At 53.3% G+C, this 16,414-nt stretch overlaps 6 protein-coding genes across 6 annotated transcripts; 2 read left to right on the forward strand and 4 right to left on the reverse strand.

Moving 5' to 3' along the window:
• Positions 1–340: 340 nt before the first annotated feature.
• LDX57_006602 (unc-50 family protein) lies at positions 341–1,322 on the reverse strand (the record flags this gene model as incomplete). Its single annotated transcript, XM_046088317.1, has 3 exons — positions 341–652; positions 741–1,070; positions 1,224–1,322. 3 exons carry the CDS (start codon positions 1,320–1,322, stop codon positions 341–343), a joined length of 741 nt encoding a protein of 246 aa, XP_045944287.1.
• A 995-nt stretch (positions 1,323–2,317) lies between these two features.
• On the reverse strand, positions 2,318–2,920 carry LDX57_006603 (ankyrin repeat domain-containing protein; the record flags this gene model as incomplete). The annotated part of the gene is made up of 1 exon (XM_046088318.1): positions 2,318–2,920. One exon carries the CDS (start codon positions 2,918–2,920, stop codon positions 2,318–2,320), a length of 603 nt encoding a protein of 200 aa, XP_045944288.1.
• Positions 2,921–3,105: 185 nt separating this feature from the next.
• Positions 3,106–3,414, reverse strand: LDX57_006604 (uncharacterized protein; the record flags this gene model as incomplete). The annotated part of the gene is made up of 1 exon (XM_046088319.1): positions 3,106–3,414. The coding sequence occupies one exon, from the start codon at positions 3,412–3,414 to the stop codon at positions 3,106–3,108; it is 309 nt and encodes a 102-aa protein (XP_045944289.1).
• A 1,790-nt stretch (positions 3,415–5,204) lies between these two features.
• LDX57_006605 (Sec7 domain protein) lies at positions 5,205–9,621 on the forward strand (the record flags this gene model as incomplete). The annotated part of the gene is made up of 2 exons (XM_046088320.1): positions 5,205–7,689; positions 7,757–9,621. 2 exons carry the CDS (start codon positions 5,205–5,207, stop codon positions 9,619–9,621), a joined length of 4,350 nt encoding a protein of 1,449 aa, XP_045944290.1.
• Positions 9,622–10,449: 828 nt separating this feature from the next.
• Positions 10,450–15,494, forward strand: LDX57_006606 (putative anucleate primary sterigmata (ApsB); the record flags this gene model as incomplete). The annotated part of the gene is made up of 2 exons (XM_046088321.1): positions 10,450–12,591; positions 12,654–15,494. The coding sequence occupies 2 exons, from the start codon at positions 10,450–10,452 to the stop codon at positions 15,492–15,494; spliced, it is 4,983 nt and encodes a 1,660-aa protein (XP_045944291.1).
• A 474-nt stretch (positions 15,495–15,968) lies between these two features.
• Positions 15,969–16,409, reverse strand: BNA6_1 (nicotinate-nucleotide diphosphorylase (carboxylating); the record flags this gene model as incomplete). Its single annotated transcript, XM_046088322.1, has 1 exon — positions 15,969–16,409. The coding sequence occupies one exon, from the start codon at positions 16,407–16,409 to the stop codon at positions 15,969–15,971; it is 441 nt and encodes a 146-aa protein (XP_045944292.1).
• Between the last annotated feature and the right edge of the window lie 5 nt (positions 16,410–16,414).

Consider the following 16,414-nt stretch of genomic DNA (forward strand, 5'->3'; position numbering starts at 1 on the left):
CCAGTAAAGCATTTACATCTATACAGTATGGGATTGTGCGTACATTATCATATGCCCTCGACGCTTAAATGTCCTCGAGGCAAAAGAAACGAATCATGGGAATGAGCGATCAAATCAGAAGAACAAGGCGCGAAGGAAAACATAACGACAATGCAATATGCAACCGAGCGCCTGGACCGTTGCGAATGTACTAATGCCCCCGTTTAGGGAGACCGCAAACATGTATGAGCAATAAAACCGAACAGAGAAATCGCCAAACACCAGCGCCGAACTTGATCAACTAAATAATTCTGAATCTGAAATGCTCCCCAACAAACAATTGCGCGCCGTCCTCAACTGATCACGCGCCCCAAAACAGCCCCTCCACGCCCCGTCCCTGAGCAACGACGCCCCATCCTGCAATCAAGCTAACCAGCCACATAATGGCGAATGCCAAGATGGGCAGCAAAAGGAGCTCGGTGTTGTGCAGGAAAGGCAACGCGTTGTAGCCCAGGAACGTGATATATGTATAATAGGTAAGGGCGGACAGATAAAGCGTGTTCCCGAGGAATGTAGCGAGATAGTTGCTGGGAGTGCGGGTGAGAAGAGGCAGGAGAAGAAACTGTACAACATAGAGATGAAGATATAGAGGGAAAAATGCACGGATGGAGACCTAGTGAGAGATGACCGCTTTGTTAGTCTGATGGGGCCAATACGTTGACCGGAGACGGAAGCCCGTTCCGCAAGGCTATCAAACTCACATCGAAGCAATATCCAAACTCCAATTGATCTTTCTCCCCCGGTTGCATGAACAAACCTTGCGCCGCGCCGCGCCTCCTACTGCGCGCACCCCTGAATCCGTTCAAAGATGCCGCCGCCCCGTTCGGGCCGAAGAGTCGACCGATGGCGAAGTATCCCACGGTCGACACTAGCAGCGATGACCCGACAAAATGGAGGAATATGAAGAGTAGAGATAGACGGACTATGGACCCGAACGACGGCGCATATGCGAGGCCCCATGCGAGGGCCGTGAGGAGAAGAAAGAAGGATAGAAGGTAGGTAAATGACGGGTCCGGACGATGCCAGGTGTTCTTGGTTTCTGTAGCCGTCCGTTAGTGTTCAATAACATATTAATAGAGAGCGACGGCGGAGAGGATGGATGGGCAAGCATACGTTTCTGGGATTTAGAAATCCTCATTAGTAACGAGACGTGAAATTGTTGATTATCGAGGAACTCCACTCACATGGTAATATATCGATTTGAAGACCTTCTTCGGAGCGATGAGGAGTGATGTCATTTCCCAGATAGCCATCTCGAAGTCCATCTGAGGAAACTTGAACATTCTAGATCGGGCACGTTCTCCGATTAGCCTCAGATCAATCCGCTCGCGCGTGCATCCAGCCATCGGATACAAGAAGGCAAAACCCACCTTTTGAAGAAACGCGGCATTCGTATGCTGGAACCGCGGCTTGCCGGCGTCGTGCCGCCGAAATTGGAAGGACTAGCATGTTGTCGAGGAACAGATATATGAGGATTCATCGTTTTTTTATCTGATTTCGTTTCCGGGAGACGGCGGGACTGAGGATAGGATGGAAGGGGCCCCGGGGATCAAGGGCTTCGAACAACGACGGCGATAATGATAATTCCAGATGCTGATTATTGTTGGTTCCTGATGCGATTCCCCTTCCGGTGCAGGTGGCGCTTGGCGGATCCGCTTATGTCATCTCCGCCTCGGAGGAACGTTGCCCCGGCTAGTGTTGTCCTCAATCATCAAACATTATCATTCAACAATAATCATGATCTCTTCTTTCCCCAGGCTGAGAACTCCAATGTTCGGGAGTACCGCTCTTCAGTCGCAGGAATTGCCACTTCCTCGTCGTGACTGCTTCGCGAGCATCGCGAGCTCACCAACCACCCGAGCCTGGCTTCGACACGATTCTCCAACTATAGCCAGTCATGTTAGCTAGAGTGACTATAAGTCAGCAGAACAAGGAATCAATGCCTACTCCTTCATTACGCTTGAAAACTATGCAAACAGCAAATGCCAAAAACACACCACGCGGGATTGGAAGCTAGCACTTCGATATTCATCCCAAATAAACTCTAGAGAACGGGTTAGATTTGCATCCGCATTATCTTAATTCGTAAACATCACTCACCGATATGAACATAAGGGAAAGAAAGATGAACTTTGTGGTAACGTTAGCTTCTTGCCGTATAATCCCTTTGAAGTATCAGGATACGCACTGCTGTCCTGCTTCCAGCCTAAACTGCAGCGTGCAACGCGGTCCCATACTCGCCTCCTGTGGCATTGATATCCGCTCCTGCATCAATTAACTATTGCATGCTTTCCACGTGCCCAATCCACGCGGCAATTTGTATGGCTGTCCCTTGCTTTTTGTCACGCGCGTCGACCTCAGCGCGACATCGGACCAGGCTGTGCACGGCTGCCCTACTTCCATTCCAGGCCGCGGCGTGCAGCGCAGTCCCATATTCGCCAGCTTCGGAATTAACATCAGCGCCTACCTCAATCAGATCTTGCATGATGTCTACATTTCCAATCCACGCTGCAGCTTGTAAAGCCGCCCCATATGCCTCCGCTTGGACGATCCCACCTGGTGGGTGTGCTATTAGAACATCCACTGCTTTGCGGTTTCCTCTCCACGACGCAATTCGCAAAGCCCTCCCGTGTTCTTCGGAACGCGAATTGACCACAGCACCAGCTTGTATCAAGAGTGCTATAATCTTAGCGTTTCCTTTCCAAGCTCCACCGCAAACAGCGCTCCCGAATTTGAGGCTTGAAGCAGTGACATCGGCTTCTTCTTTGACCAGAAATCCGACCGCCTGGTAATTTCCACCATACGCTGCTGCAATCAAAGCGGTACCATACTTGCCCCCTTGCGTATTAATGTCGGCGCCCTTCTCCAGCAGAGTGACCATGATCCTCAGGTTTCCGATATAGGCCGCGGCCTGAAGGGGACGTCCGTAAATACCGCCATGGGCATCAATGGGGGCTCCTGCCTCAAGTAGAGCTTGGGCAGCATTTTCATGTCCGTTGATAATAGCGGCTTGCAAGGCACTGCCATAGTCCCCGCAGAGTTGATTAACGTCGGCATCATTTCGAATCAAGTACCGAATAATGTCGGAAGAGCCACTATGCGCGGCTGCTTGTAGAGCACATCCAAAATGTCACCTTGGGCATATACAGCCGCGCCACGGTGAATCAAAAGCGCAACGATCTCGCCGCTTCCCTTCCACGCGGCAGCCTGCAATGGATTTCCATATGGGCCACCTTGGACGTTGGCATCGGCCCCCGCAGCGAGGAGGTGGTGAACCAGATCGATATTCCCGGTCTGCGCCGCATCGCAGAGCGACGCGGGATGCCCTTTTAGCAGCGACTGGGCGAGTTTGGTGGCGGGTCTTGAATTTTCCATGCTCCAGTGGACCTTCTCACCACGAGGAAGGTGTTGTAGGATCTATCGACGTCGAACAGCACTGGCGTCGATAGGACCTCCCTATATGATGCACTTTTTGCATTTGTTGAATTGATTTCGGTCTTTCTATCATCGTTCTTCTATTGGCGCGCGGACGTTTGTTGGGATCGCTCTCAGCTGCACTAGGGCAAACCGCGTCTGACGATCGCAAACTCGTGATTGGAGTTCAATATATGGAGACAGCCACATCGTTCCCTCAGTTTTGGCATTTTGCAGTTTGCACAAGTGACAAACTCCAGACAGGTACTTGTGTAGTTAATACTGTAGGATGATGCATATGATCAATGTGATGTATAAATTTGGGGGAGCGAGCACCTGCATGTGTGACAAGTCAGAAATTGTATCCTATGTCTTCCATTCTTCTACTCGGTGTGGAGTAAATTCGGCAGAGAGAAGGGTTTGAAATAAGATTTTATGATATATAGTATGCTATGATAGACTGAAGGATGATCAGTTCATCGATCTGCGAAGAAGAAACAACGGTGAGGGTCAGCCCTTGAGGGGAGTCGTCCAGTGGCTCTAAGAGACAAAGTGTACAGATGCATATCATTTATTGTGCATGCTGTGTAGACTCTGCATGTTGTATCTATCACTATCAGGCATGTGGTCAGAAACGAGAAACCGATAGATCACCTCGCAGATTCAGGAATCGATGAATGATGAATGATGAATGATGAATGATGCAGGAAGCAGGATGGAGAGATGCTCCATCCGGCGTCTCCACCGGAGGGGGATGGCATGCAGGCCTGAGGCAGCTTAGGCCCAAGGGAGGGTCTGGGCCAAGCGCCCCCTGAAGCATTGGGATTATAATGTTTTATTTCTAGTTTTATTTGGGTTTCTTTGATTTCATTCTTACTGTATGATTTATTTTATGATTATTTGCAAATATTATAATCACTAGTATAACAAATAATTAATTGATCCCAAAGCCCCCAAAGTCTCCCGGCAGACCATCGCATGATAATCTTCTGCTCTCGCTAGTCGCTTTCCTCCCCTTTCTTTCCCCTGATTTTGGGGTAATTAGTCCATCCTCCATCTTTCTCTGCTCAAACTGCTGGTCTGTCCCTCACTCTCTTTTCTTTTCCCTCCAATTTTGGTAGGCTTTCACTCCCTCTCTGTCTGTCTCTCTCTCTTCTCCTCCCCCATTCTCACACTCTCCTTCTCCTCCCTTCCTACAAACGTGAAACACTGACCCCCCTTGTCCGTTATTTAGTACCACGGCCAATTCCCACTCCCCACCCGAACAATTGACGGTCACCAGAATCAATAATAATCATAGTTATAATCCCCAATCAATCAATCCAATAAATTACACAAGAGTAACGTCCGAACCACCCTACCCGTCCGTGGGAACGAACGGTCGCCCCGTTCCTCTGCTCTCCACAGCTGCCGAAACACGAGACAATCCTTTTCTTCCACGCAATGACCGAGAGGTGACAGCATTGCTGTGCTCGAGAGACGGCCCCTTGGATTTTCGAACCTTTCACAAAAGCAACCTGAACTTCTCCTTTTCGCTCGCGGATCTCGTCGGGGGGTGTTGTTGTCCTGGCGCTTTCTTTAGGGATTCACGCGGGTGGAACGATCCAAGTCGATGGCACAGCTGCAGACACCACAGCGAACGGGTCTGGGTTTACCATTGATTGATTGACCGATACACGATTCGAGGCGCTACTCATGTCCACTTCTAGCTAAAGCCAGTGAGCCGAGTGACGCCGTTCCATAGCGGAAGAATGTCCAAGCAACAAGCCCACTCTCCTCCGCGGACGCCGCCATCGGCGGCATCCAACAATCATAAACCAGCCACAAGACGGCGTCATCCTCGCCCTTCGGTACGCGAGACCTTTTTGGATGATTTCAATCCGGCAGACAATACCAACAGCAGCTATGAGTCCGCAGACGAGCGGGATCCGCACGACCTGTCCTTGTCGCCGAAACATGCAGCCCGGACCTCCATAGTCGACAATATGCTCCTCTCTCTGGATCAGCTAGCATCAGGCTCCTCCGTCCTGGATGATTACCGGTTATTCAATTCCGTTTTCGAGTCTGACACCTATGGCCACAATTCGCAAGATTCCATAACCCAACGTCGCTATCGAGGCCACACCTTTTCCTCTTCCCTGTCATCCGACCCCGAATACCCTTACGATGAATCTGCGGCTCGCGGAGCTCAGGCTGGAAGAGGCCGTCGGAGCACCAGCAGTTCAAACTACCACTCCAGCCTGAAGAGATTCGGAAGCACCCGTAGCAGAGACGGCACCGGGTCGCGCGGTCAACTATACGAGCATCGAATTAATTCCAGTGGCGCTGCCACTGGCGCGCGCACGGGGCGACAAAGCAGCAAAGGCAGCTCTCCTCCCTCGGATTTTGGGCCTGCTCTTTTGACCGAGCGGCGGTCCGCAAGTTTTGACTTTGGCTCCAGAACCCCGTTCATTCCTTTTGCAGATCTTCCCGCTGAATACGACTCTTCAGCCTACGATGGAGTTGATGCCGCTCCGACCCCCAGCGTTCCTGCTGGCCCTCGCAAGTACCAGACCTCCGCGCAGGGCGATCATCCGGGGACCTTGAACCCCCAGTCCTCGCGCACCCCCGTGGCATCGCGGCGAAACAGCGTGAAGTCGTCACGAACAGATCAACCCCGGAAGCACCGACCGGAACACCTCGGCACCGCGACTCTCAAGGGTCGCGATAATCATCTAGCCAATCTGGGTGATTCAGGCCTGGATCCTCCGCCTGCTATACCGGCGGCATCTCTGGACCCGCCGGCCCCGAGTCCTACGATATCCTTCAATAAACCTTCTTTCCCTCCTCCACCCGATCCCACTCCCACGAAGGAGCGCCCGGGATTTTTCCGCCGTGTATTTGGGTCTTCGAAGGCTTCTTCTCCTGGGCCGTTCGACGCTGGCCAGCCGGATGCCCAGTTTCCTCCAGAGAATGACTTCAAGGAGAGCTATGGCAGTTCTCGGATGCGGAGACAACCCGTGAAGAACACCGCGGGAGGCGCCAATGCGGGCCGAGAAGGGCCCCCTCAAGTTGTAAACAAGAAGTCTTCGTTCTTCCGCCGGCGGAAGAAGTCCATTGTCGAAAATGTCCCACCGCCTGCTGTCCCGACTCCGGACTTTGGGCCCAGACCAACGGAAACGAGTAAGCTGGCACCCAGCCCCGTAAGCAGCCTAAGAAAAGTGATGAACCCTTATATAACAGATCATACCGGAGCTCCAACGATAGAAAATGTTGTCGACTTCCCCAACCAGGCCCAGGCCCTTGGTGCAGAATCGATTGAGAACAAAGGGACTCGCCATATGCTGACTCAAAAGCCCAACGCGCCAGCCGTCGGAGGGGGTTCAAAATCCAAGTACAGCCTGTATCCTACGATTTCGCCTGCTTCCCCGCCTGATCTCTCGCCGTTAGGGAGCCCTGGCGGGGACGAGGACGTCGGCGTCAAATCCCGTGGTTCGGACGCTGTGTCATCACCGGATAACAGACAAGAGCAGCCAGCGATCCGAGAAGGCGCAGAGTCACGCAACAGCGTCCCCGAACGAACCGAGTCCGATCGAGTTCGCGATGCCCTGCAGAATATGCTGATTCCTCCAGAGGGCATGGCTCCGTCTTCACTCTCCCCTGTAATTGAAAATTTCTCTCAGAAAAGCGCTTCGCCAGTTGAGGGCCCTGGTGAATCACGTCCATTGGGTCCGAGCGAACCAGCCGAAGGCAAGGACATCTCGGACTCGGCTCCTCATGAAGATAAAAAGGAACACTTTAGCAGATTACCGAAGCCGACATTGGATACCAGCGGATCGCCCGCAGCCTCAATCTCAGAGGTCTCGAATTACCACACGGCTTCTAATACCCCCGTAGTTCCGTCGGCAGATCAGAAATTCGCGGATACGGCCGAAAGCAAGGACGAAAGTACTGAAATTGCTGTTGACGAATCACCCCTATCAGACAAAGAACAGGCGCAAAGACTTTACGAGAATCAGGATCAGGTTGTAGGGCGCGAGGCCCCCGCTGCATGGCTCGGCGACCCCGACCGGTCTGCGATTCGAACAGCATACATGGAACTGTTTGACTGGTCCAATTTGAATATTCTAGCCGCCCTTCGAGGCCTCTGCACTCGGTTGGTGCTGAAAGGTGAGACGCAGCAGGTTGACCGGGTTCTGGACGCCTTCTCCGCCCGGTGGTGCCAATGTAATCCCAATCATGGCTTCAAAGCTGCCGGTATGTTAAGATCTGTCAAAATCGAGCGCTCCGCCGAAAACGATAATCGCTGATCCCTCCGCATTAGACGTTGTGCACACCATTTGCTACTCCCTTCTTCTATTAAACACCGATCTGCATCTTGCCGACATAGAGCAGAAGATGACGAAAAACCAATTCGTTCGAAATACAATGCCAACGATTCATCGTGTGGCCGTCGATGCCGCTCCCGAGAGCTTCGAGGCCTTGCGGCCAAACAACAAATCAAAAAACTCGACCCAAGAGCCTTCCCATGCTGCCAACGCTGAGAGCGAAAAGTCCACAAACCCGCCTGCGAAACTTGTGAATCGACTGTCTCGAACCGATCTCTCCGTGAAGCTAGCGGGTGACCCTGACAGCGACACTGGCCCATTAGTCAACGTGCCGTTTCACGGGACAATGCGAGCCTGGGAGCAGCAGCTTGAGACCGTCCTTCGGGACTTTTACTCCTCAATCCAGAAACAAAGGCTCCCTCTACATGGAGCCCAGCCCGAGAAGGAAGGGCCGCGCGCCTCGTCAAATAACCTGCTTGGTCCCAATCCTGGTGGCCTTCGCAGAAGTCCCAGCACTGTAAGCAAGAGTGGCTCCGACATTTATCCCCGCGGCCGCTCGGCAGATTCTCGGTATGGTACGGCACGCTGGTCCTCCAAGCCTCGTTCGCGGGCAAGGCTGTATCCCCCTTCGGCCATGGGCTCGAGCCGGACCAGCCTGGACGACCAGTCGTCTCTCTGGAGCCCATCGGGTTCCAGCACCTGGAGCAAGTATTCTTTGGGCAAACTGACCTCTGCGTCTGTCGACTCGTTTGGGTCGGACTATATGCGCGGGGATTATCAGCAGTCGATTGGCTTTGCCAACGCGTTAAGTCAAGCCATCATTCGGGAGGATTACGCTCATTCGATTGCGAGCACGGAGGATCCCGAACGAAGTATGCCGCTCCTAGAAGATGAGACCTTGCAACTGGCCGGCGCACCGTGGGCCAAAGAAGGAAGTTTGAAGCATAAGCACCATCTCGATTCCGTGGACAAGAGATCCAAGGATCGCAACTGGAATGAGTGTTTCGCTGTAATCCAGCAAGGATGGATGCGTCTCTTCTCTTTCAATTCGTCCGCAAAAGCCGGGCGGCAAAAGGCAAAACAGCGTCAGCCCGGGGGCGTGGTAGTTGGAGGAGGAAACTGGACGGAAAACGCAGAAGAGATATGGAAGTTTGTCCTGCGCCAGACCATTGCCAGCGCGCTGCCACCTCCGGGATACTCCAAGTCTCGTCCGCATGTCTGGGCGTTAAGCCTGCCCACCGGTGCGGTGCACCTCTTCCAAGCCGGGACTCCGGAGATCGTGCGCGAGTTCGTGTCCAGTGCCAACTACTGGAGTGCAAGACTTTCCAAGGAACCATTGATTGGAGGGATCAGTAATATCGAATATGGATGGAGTGACGCCGTCATCAACAGCGCTTTGATATCGCCGGAGAGCAGCCGGACGCCGCCGTCCTCATCTGGAGCGCGACCGAGCATTCAAAGCTCGATACGCAGCTCCCTTGATCAGCAGGGAGGGGTTCGACCTAAACTGCCGGCAGATCGCGTGCATATCAGCGACTGGGGTCCGCCGCAGCAGAGTATGATGGCTTCCGTTCTCCCAGAAGACGAGCAGTTGGCTGCTTTGCGGGCGTACGTCAAGAACGTGGAGGATGAGCTGCAGCGACACAACGAACTCCGGCCCGCAATGGTTTTGGCCTTTTCACCTCGACATCCCAATGCGTCCAAGGCGATGGCCAATTGGGAGCGCAAATCCTCATATCTGCTACGGGAGATCGTGAAGTTTCGCACCTACATCGACTCTCTCCAAGCCGGCATTGACCAGAAAAACAAAATCCACGCAACCCGGGAGGGTGAAGATGATCCTCCCACGCAAGAATCATAATATTCATAGTGCTTTACGTTCCTCATAGCATTGTGTCATGCCATCGCTTTCTATGAGATTCCCTCAATGCTAGGAGTGCCCCCTTTCTTTTGCATTCTTTTTTAGATTTCTGTGTACAACTTCATTAATTGTCTGTCTAAATTTTTCTATTCTACACTATGTCTTCCCCTTTATTCGAATTTTTATTCTTCTTTTCTCTCTTGGCTTCTTCCCATCTTTTTGCCTATTATTAGAAGACTATTATTAGCGCCACGCTTCAGGCAGCTGTCACGAGACAAATGGGCATCATGAGCATTTTCCTTTGTGATTCAGATATAGTTGATGTGAATTCGCTTGAAAAGTTTAATTCTAATTCATTTACTTCGTTCACGTATGCACTCGCCAGATCTCTCCAGGTCTCTCCAGAGGGGTTGAGGGGAAGAAAAGGGGATGATGTCAGGCGGTCGCGCCAGGTGTTGATTGGATGGCCTGAGGTGTAAACAAATCTTCACCTTCCGCCTCTGCACGGGCCCGACAGCCCGACTCTTCCTTCCTCCAGCTCTCAACATCACACTCTCTTCATCTCTATTTGATCCTTTCGAAGACGGCCCATGACTCGAGAGCAACATTCTCAAGCAAACGAGCTCAGTTCCCCCCTGGCTCTCAACGCCAGTCTGTTAAAACTCAAAGCTGCTGAGAGCCTAAGATTCTAAAGCTAGATAGACTACCTAGACCAAGGTCCTTCGCGCTAAATCGACTGTCTAAGTGGGTAGGCTAGCAACTCAGGTCGCCATACGGAATCAAGGTGGATGTGGAGAAAACAAACACCGCGCCCAGACATCCGTCACCATGTCGACAGGATCCGCCCGTCCACCAACATCCTCCCCTCGGGCTAAGACCCTTGATGCGATCGAGGACGCGCCTCCGCTGGGCAGACTGTCTCCCCACTGGCTTTCCGACCCCTTTGGCGTCGAAGACGAACCTTCACCTGTACAGGACAACTTTGGCGGTGCTGCCGATTTCGTGGTGCAGGAGGACGCGCCGGGCGATCCTCCCCAAGACACAATGGACACCACCGGAGCCCAGCCCACGCGAGAAGAGGCAGTGTTGGATAAGAAACAAAATGAGAATCCCACGGGGCCGAATGATGAACAATTAGGCTACGACGACACGAACGCGTCCTTCGACTTACCTCCCTTACCCGATCACGATGATAGCAGCCTCTTGCCCCCATCGAGCGAGGAGGGTGATCATGAGCGAGCGGACGATCAAACAATGATGGAGGAAAGAGAAATGCGAAGGAAATTGATGGATATGGAGTCAAGTTTCTTACCGGAGCCCTCAACGATTGAGGTTACTGCACCGAACCCCTCCGCGGGGGCTGACGATACATACTTGGTCGGGGTCCCTGTTGAAAACGCGCCGGAACTTACCAAGCCGGACAACACAGAATTGTCGCTCGTGGCACCCGACGGAGAATTTAGTCGCGACATGGTCTGGTCGAACGATGGAATTTCGATACCGCAAACCCCTAATTTAAGACCCGAGGATGACAACACAGCCGACCTGGAAACTACGCCCGCAGCGTCATCTGATCAGCACGGAGATAATACCACCATGCTGGAGATGGTTCATTCATCTCCTGCAGCCGAAGCGGCGGCGAGGACCGTGAACCGAAATCAATCCATCGTCTCTGAGGATACTCAGGAAAATAGCCAAACTTCCCTTGACGAGTCAACGGAGATGTCATCTGTGCCCAACGCGGACCAATCACTGCAGCCGCAAGATGGCAATCATAGGGCCACCTCACGAAGCTTGTCACCCCCACAAGCCAAGGCCTCACAAAACGAGAATGGCAAAGACATTGAAGCTGCCTCGCGCACCAACAGTCAAAGGGGTGACCGACCGAAGTACCTGACGAGCCGCCACTCAGCCCATCGTCTTTCGTATTCTTCGGCAGCAAGCTACAACACAGATATGACAGCTAGCGATGCCACATTGGGCGCTGACTATGCTCTTCAATCGGGAGGTGCTGTGCCGACAAACCCTAGTGGTACTCAGTCAGGGCAACGAAATAACCTAGCAAGATCGGTAAGTCTGGGCAGCATGGCGTCCGGTATCTCTGGCTATAGCGATGAAAACTTCATGGAGAAGAGAAACCCCAGTGGTACTACAGAGGGCGGGCTGCATACGCTGGACGAGGAAGGTCCGCAGTCGCGGCCTGGATCATCCTACCCTCAGCAGCACCAGCAACAGCCGTACCTCCACGACTACCAGGAACAATCTTCACAGTCCCCTCAGCCAGCAGTGGAAGATCAGTCGGGCCCAATAACACCAAGAGCCAAACACCTTGATGATAGCTTTCCTACAGATACCGCTCTTGCGGAGCGTGTCAAGGATGTACAAGTCCCGAGCACATTTGTGCGGCAATTTCGAGAAGACTACGGTGGCCGTGGACTGTCTCCCGATAAGCGTGCGGGTGCTACGCCCGCCTTTGCAAAAAGCGGGCGGACAATGACCCTAAAGGAGCAAAGCAGCACCATAGATCGACTCTCAAAGGAGAATTTCGACCTGAAGATGCGGATTCACTTTCTCAACGAGGCGCTAAATCGACGCTCAGAGGAAGGAATCAAGGAGATGATTTCGGAGAACGTCGAACTAAAATCTGACAAGTTGAAATTGCAGAAGGACAACCAGCAGCTGAAGAGGAAGATGCGCGATCTAGAGAAGCAACTAAAGGATCAACAGTCTGACAAGGAATCCATGGTCAATCATGACCCGGAGGGCTCAGACGAGGAAGATCGCGACCCGGCGCAAGACGGCGAGATGCTCTATCTGCGGGAGAGGGTGGAGACTTACGAGCTGGAGATCGAGCGGTTGAGGGCTGAAAGCATCGCTAGGGAGAGCGAGAAGAGAAGACTTGCCGAGATGGTCAAATCCTTAAGTGATGGGCGGCCGATGGGCTCGGACGTGGGTGCCAGGGAAGAACGGGTGAGTTTTTGTCCCAGTCTGCGCCCACTTATGGTCTCTTGTGCTGAGACACTATGTTACAGGATATGTGGAAGGACATGCTTGAGGCGGAGACGGCAGCCCGGGAACAAGCCGAAGATGAGAATAAGAGACTGCGGGATGAGGCCCTACGCTTGAGGAGTGAGATGACCTTGGCAATGGTCCCTGCAAGATCAGGGCAACGGGGTCGAGTCAGCTCGACGGCCTCATATTCGGCGCCCTCGGATAGAGACTTCCGCCATACTGTTACTGGTAGCTCTTCTAGTTCAACCTTGGTGGTGGAGCTAGAATTGTTAAAACAGGAGAATGCAGAGTTAAGGAAGGAGGTCAGCGCTCAGACCTCTATGCTGACATCCCGCAACAAAGAAAAAGAACGCCTGTACCAGGAAATCGAGGAGATGAAACTTGGCCAGCGGCGCGATGGCGGGCGATCGGTCACTGGCGATAGCATTTTTGATCGATCAGCGTCCCGGGCTCATGGAAGATCGTCCTCGCGGGCCAGCGACAGGACCGGGCCATCCCCGGGCGACGACGCCGAGCGAGAGGATTTGGAGGCGCGAAACGGGCAGCTGCGTGATCAGCTGTCTGGGCTCAAGATCGAGAACCAAAACCTACGATCCGAACTGGACGAGAGCCGCAGAAACCTTCAACACCTTCAACAGCAGTACGGGGAAGAGATGGATCAAGTCGAAGAGATAATATCGGCTACGGAGCAGGAGCGTGATGAAGCCCTCCAGGAACGTGATGAAGTCCTTCAGGAACGTGATCAGGTCATTGAGGAACGCGATCAACTCGATGAGATGTTGAAGGCACGTGAGGTTGAGTTCGAAAACCTCCAATGTGAATATCAGCAGGAGCTAGAGCTTTATGATAACGATTTTCGTCAGAAGGATGGCGAGTGTCAGCAGCTGGAAGGAGAGCTGCACAAACAAGATCAAAACCTTGCAACTTTACAAGCCGAGATGCGTTCAGCGAGTGAAGGCATCATACGACTTGAAGAAGACGCGCAAAACAACTTGCATCGGTACAAAGCAGTCCAACAGGAGCTCGAGCATTGCAACCAGGAGATGGAGTCGCTAGAGAAAAGTCTCTACGAAGCAAACACAAAGGTCCAGCGTCTCACGGTCCAAATCGAATCCAGCCAGAACGAAATCGCCTTCCTACGAGAGGAGCAAGACGGCGACAAGATCAAGATCGGCGACTTGGAATCAGACCTCAAGACGTATGGAATGAGTCTCCAGAGCGAGAAAGAAAAGACCAGGGAGCTGGAAGAGCGTCTCGCGGAGGAGAGACATCAGCGTGAGGTCGTCGGAAGCAAGGAGAAACAGGAGGTGCAGCGAATCGTGAACGAACTCAACCGCGAGGCCTTCGCAGCCAAGGAGGAAGCTCGTCGACTCAAAAAGAGTTTGTCGGCGCAAGAAATCGAAACCGCCACTTGGAGGGATCGACTCATGGACTTGGAGAACAACCTTCGAGAAACCCTGGGTGACCTGACCGGCAGCCGGTCCAGCTTGATCTCCAGCATCACGAAATTACAGAAGGAGTTCGAATCTACCGCTCTGGAGCTTGAAAGCGTCCGCTCCAAGCTGGACGAGACAGAGTCATTGTTGCGGAACCGCGATGCGCTCCTCGAAAGCCATGCCCTGGAGACCAAGAAACTGTCCGAAATCCTAGATCACGAGCGGGTCGCGCGACGAGCGGACAAGCAATCATTCGAACAATCGCTCAAATCGCATCAGCAGGCCTCGCGGACCATCACACAGAGCAACTCTCGCATCTCGGAGTTGGAGAGTGCCCGGAACCAGGATCGCAAGCGGTTCACTAACCTGGAGCAACAATTCAGAGACCAACTCAGCGAGAGGAACGCAATGCTCCTGGCCATTTGGAAGCGGCTCTCGGCCATGTGCGGACCAGACTGGGCGCATTCGAACAGTTTGATCAATGGAAATCTCCCCAGTCAAGAGGTCATCGGCAACATTCTTTTCTGGCCGGGCTTCAGTCGCAATATGATGCTTGCGGTCAAGACCGTGGAGACGGTGATTTCGAGCTTCAAAAGCCGCATCAAGGGGGTCGAGCGGGAGCTGGCCAAGCAATACCAGGTTCTGGAGCATGCGTGTAGCGTGCGATTCAAGCGGGTGGAGCGCATGGAAGAGTCCATGATGAATATGCGCGCGCAACGGTACAGCCAGAGCCAAACGGGCGTATCGCCGGAGTTGGCCAAACTGCGGGGCGAGAATCGACTCCTCAAGGCCGAACTGAATCTGCGGCAGCCTCACTCACGCATTCGCGTCCCTACGTCGGCCGCCGCCGTCGCTGCAGGCATGGCGTCTCCCTCCCCGCGGTCACCTACGCGCAATCGAGGCGTCGAGTCCGATGCAGAAGCCCCGTCCTCTTTGGTCCGCCACAACTCGACGGTCGAGAATCCTTCGCAACCTCACGCGTCGCGGGGTCTTGCACGGAGCTCCACCTCTGGTATTCCTCAGCCATCTCATGTGTCCTCGACGACGACTCTAGCGGAGGGTGCCGGGGCCATGGTTCACGGTTCCCGACCCCGGCCTACGCAAAACGACCCAGGGAACGAGAAGTGGATGCGTCGTTTGCACGAACTCGAGAAGAGACTGAAGGCTGAACGGGAGGCACGCCTGGCAGATCGGAGCGGGGCGCGACAGCGACTCGAAGAGCGCGATGCGGAAAATGAGAGGCTCCGGGCCCAGTTGGAAAGACAATTCGCGCAGAAAGCCATTGCGGCCGGGCCGTCGGCCGATGATACTCGAGGACACAAACTTGGGAGGATGCAAGCATCCGACGAAAACTACATTGGTCACCGAGACGATGAACCGAGCTCGAGCGAATGCGAGGGCATCTATGTCGATATTGAGGTCTAAGACCCAACATATGATGGGGCACTCGATTGACGATGTTCAGCCACTGGCTTACGTGCGTTTCTGGCATCCTCCACCTATTGTTTATTTGCGTGTCGCCTGATTGTTCTTGTTCTTGCATACACCATATACCCTTTAGTTTCGGTCTTTTGCTTTTTGTTTGGCCGTTCGATGTCTATTATTATTGAGGTTTCCAGGCAAGAATGCTGGATATTGATGTCTACGAATGCCCGTTTGGACATTAATCTTCTTGGGTCCATATATATATACACACACACAAAGGCTATCATTGGGAAACCAACTCCAGCAGTTGATGTTCGTCATTCTTACACCGGTAGAGTAGTGTCGATAGCATCCACGCCTGAATGGACACGTACATACATGGTACAGATATACATTTCGTCGTTACACCTTCACGCGTAGTTCTTTTCCTCTCTTCTCTTTCTCCAATGCCACTCAGTGAGCAGTATACCTCTCTCACCGCAGCGAAACCTTAAGCGAGAAGTCCACGATCCCGGTCCCCTGGTGGATGGAACTCGTCGAGATGATATCCACGTCCGGACAAGCGTACGAAGCAGCATTGCTCTCATTCAATCCACCACTGACTTCAATCAGGAACGAATGCTTGCCGCCGTTCGCCGCATTCTGCTGCTTCAGCTGCCTCGCAGCGTCACGCACACCCTCCGGCGTGAAATTATCCAGCATAATCACATCCGCCCCCGCCCCGATCGCCGCATCCGCCTCCTCCAAACTCCGACACTCAACCTCGACCTTTGTCGCGAACCCACCCGCCGCCTTCGCCGCCTTCACGGCACGAGGGATCGCCGCAGCCACGGACTCGGTGTCACCCGCACCACCATCACTCGCCGCCGCGTTATTCGCACAAGCCCAGACATGGTTATCCTTGAGCATGGTCATCGAGC

This window comes from Aspergillus melleus (assembly GCF_016097325.1).
Source record: "Aspergillus melleus strain CBS 546.65 chromosome Unknown contig3, whole genome shotgun sequence".
Classification (NCBI taxonomy): Eukaryota; Fungi; Ascomycota; class Eurotiomycetes; order Eurotiales; family Aspergillaceae; genus Aspergillus; species Aspergillus melleus.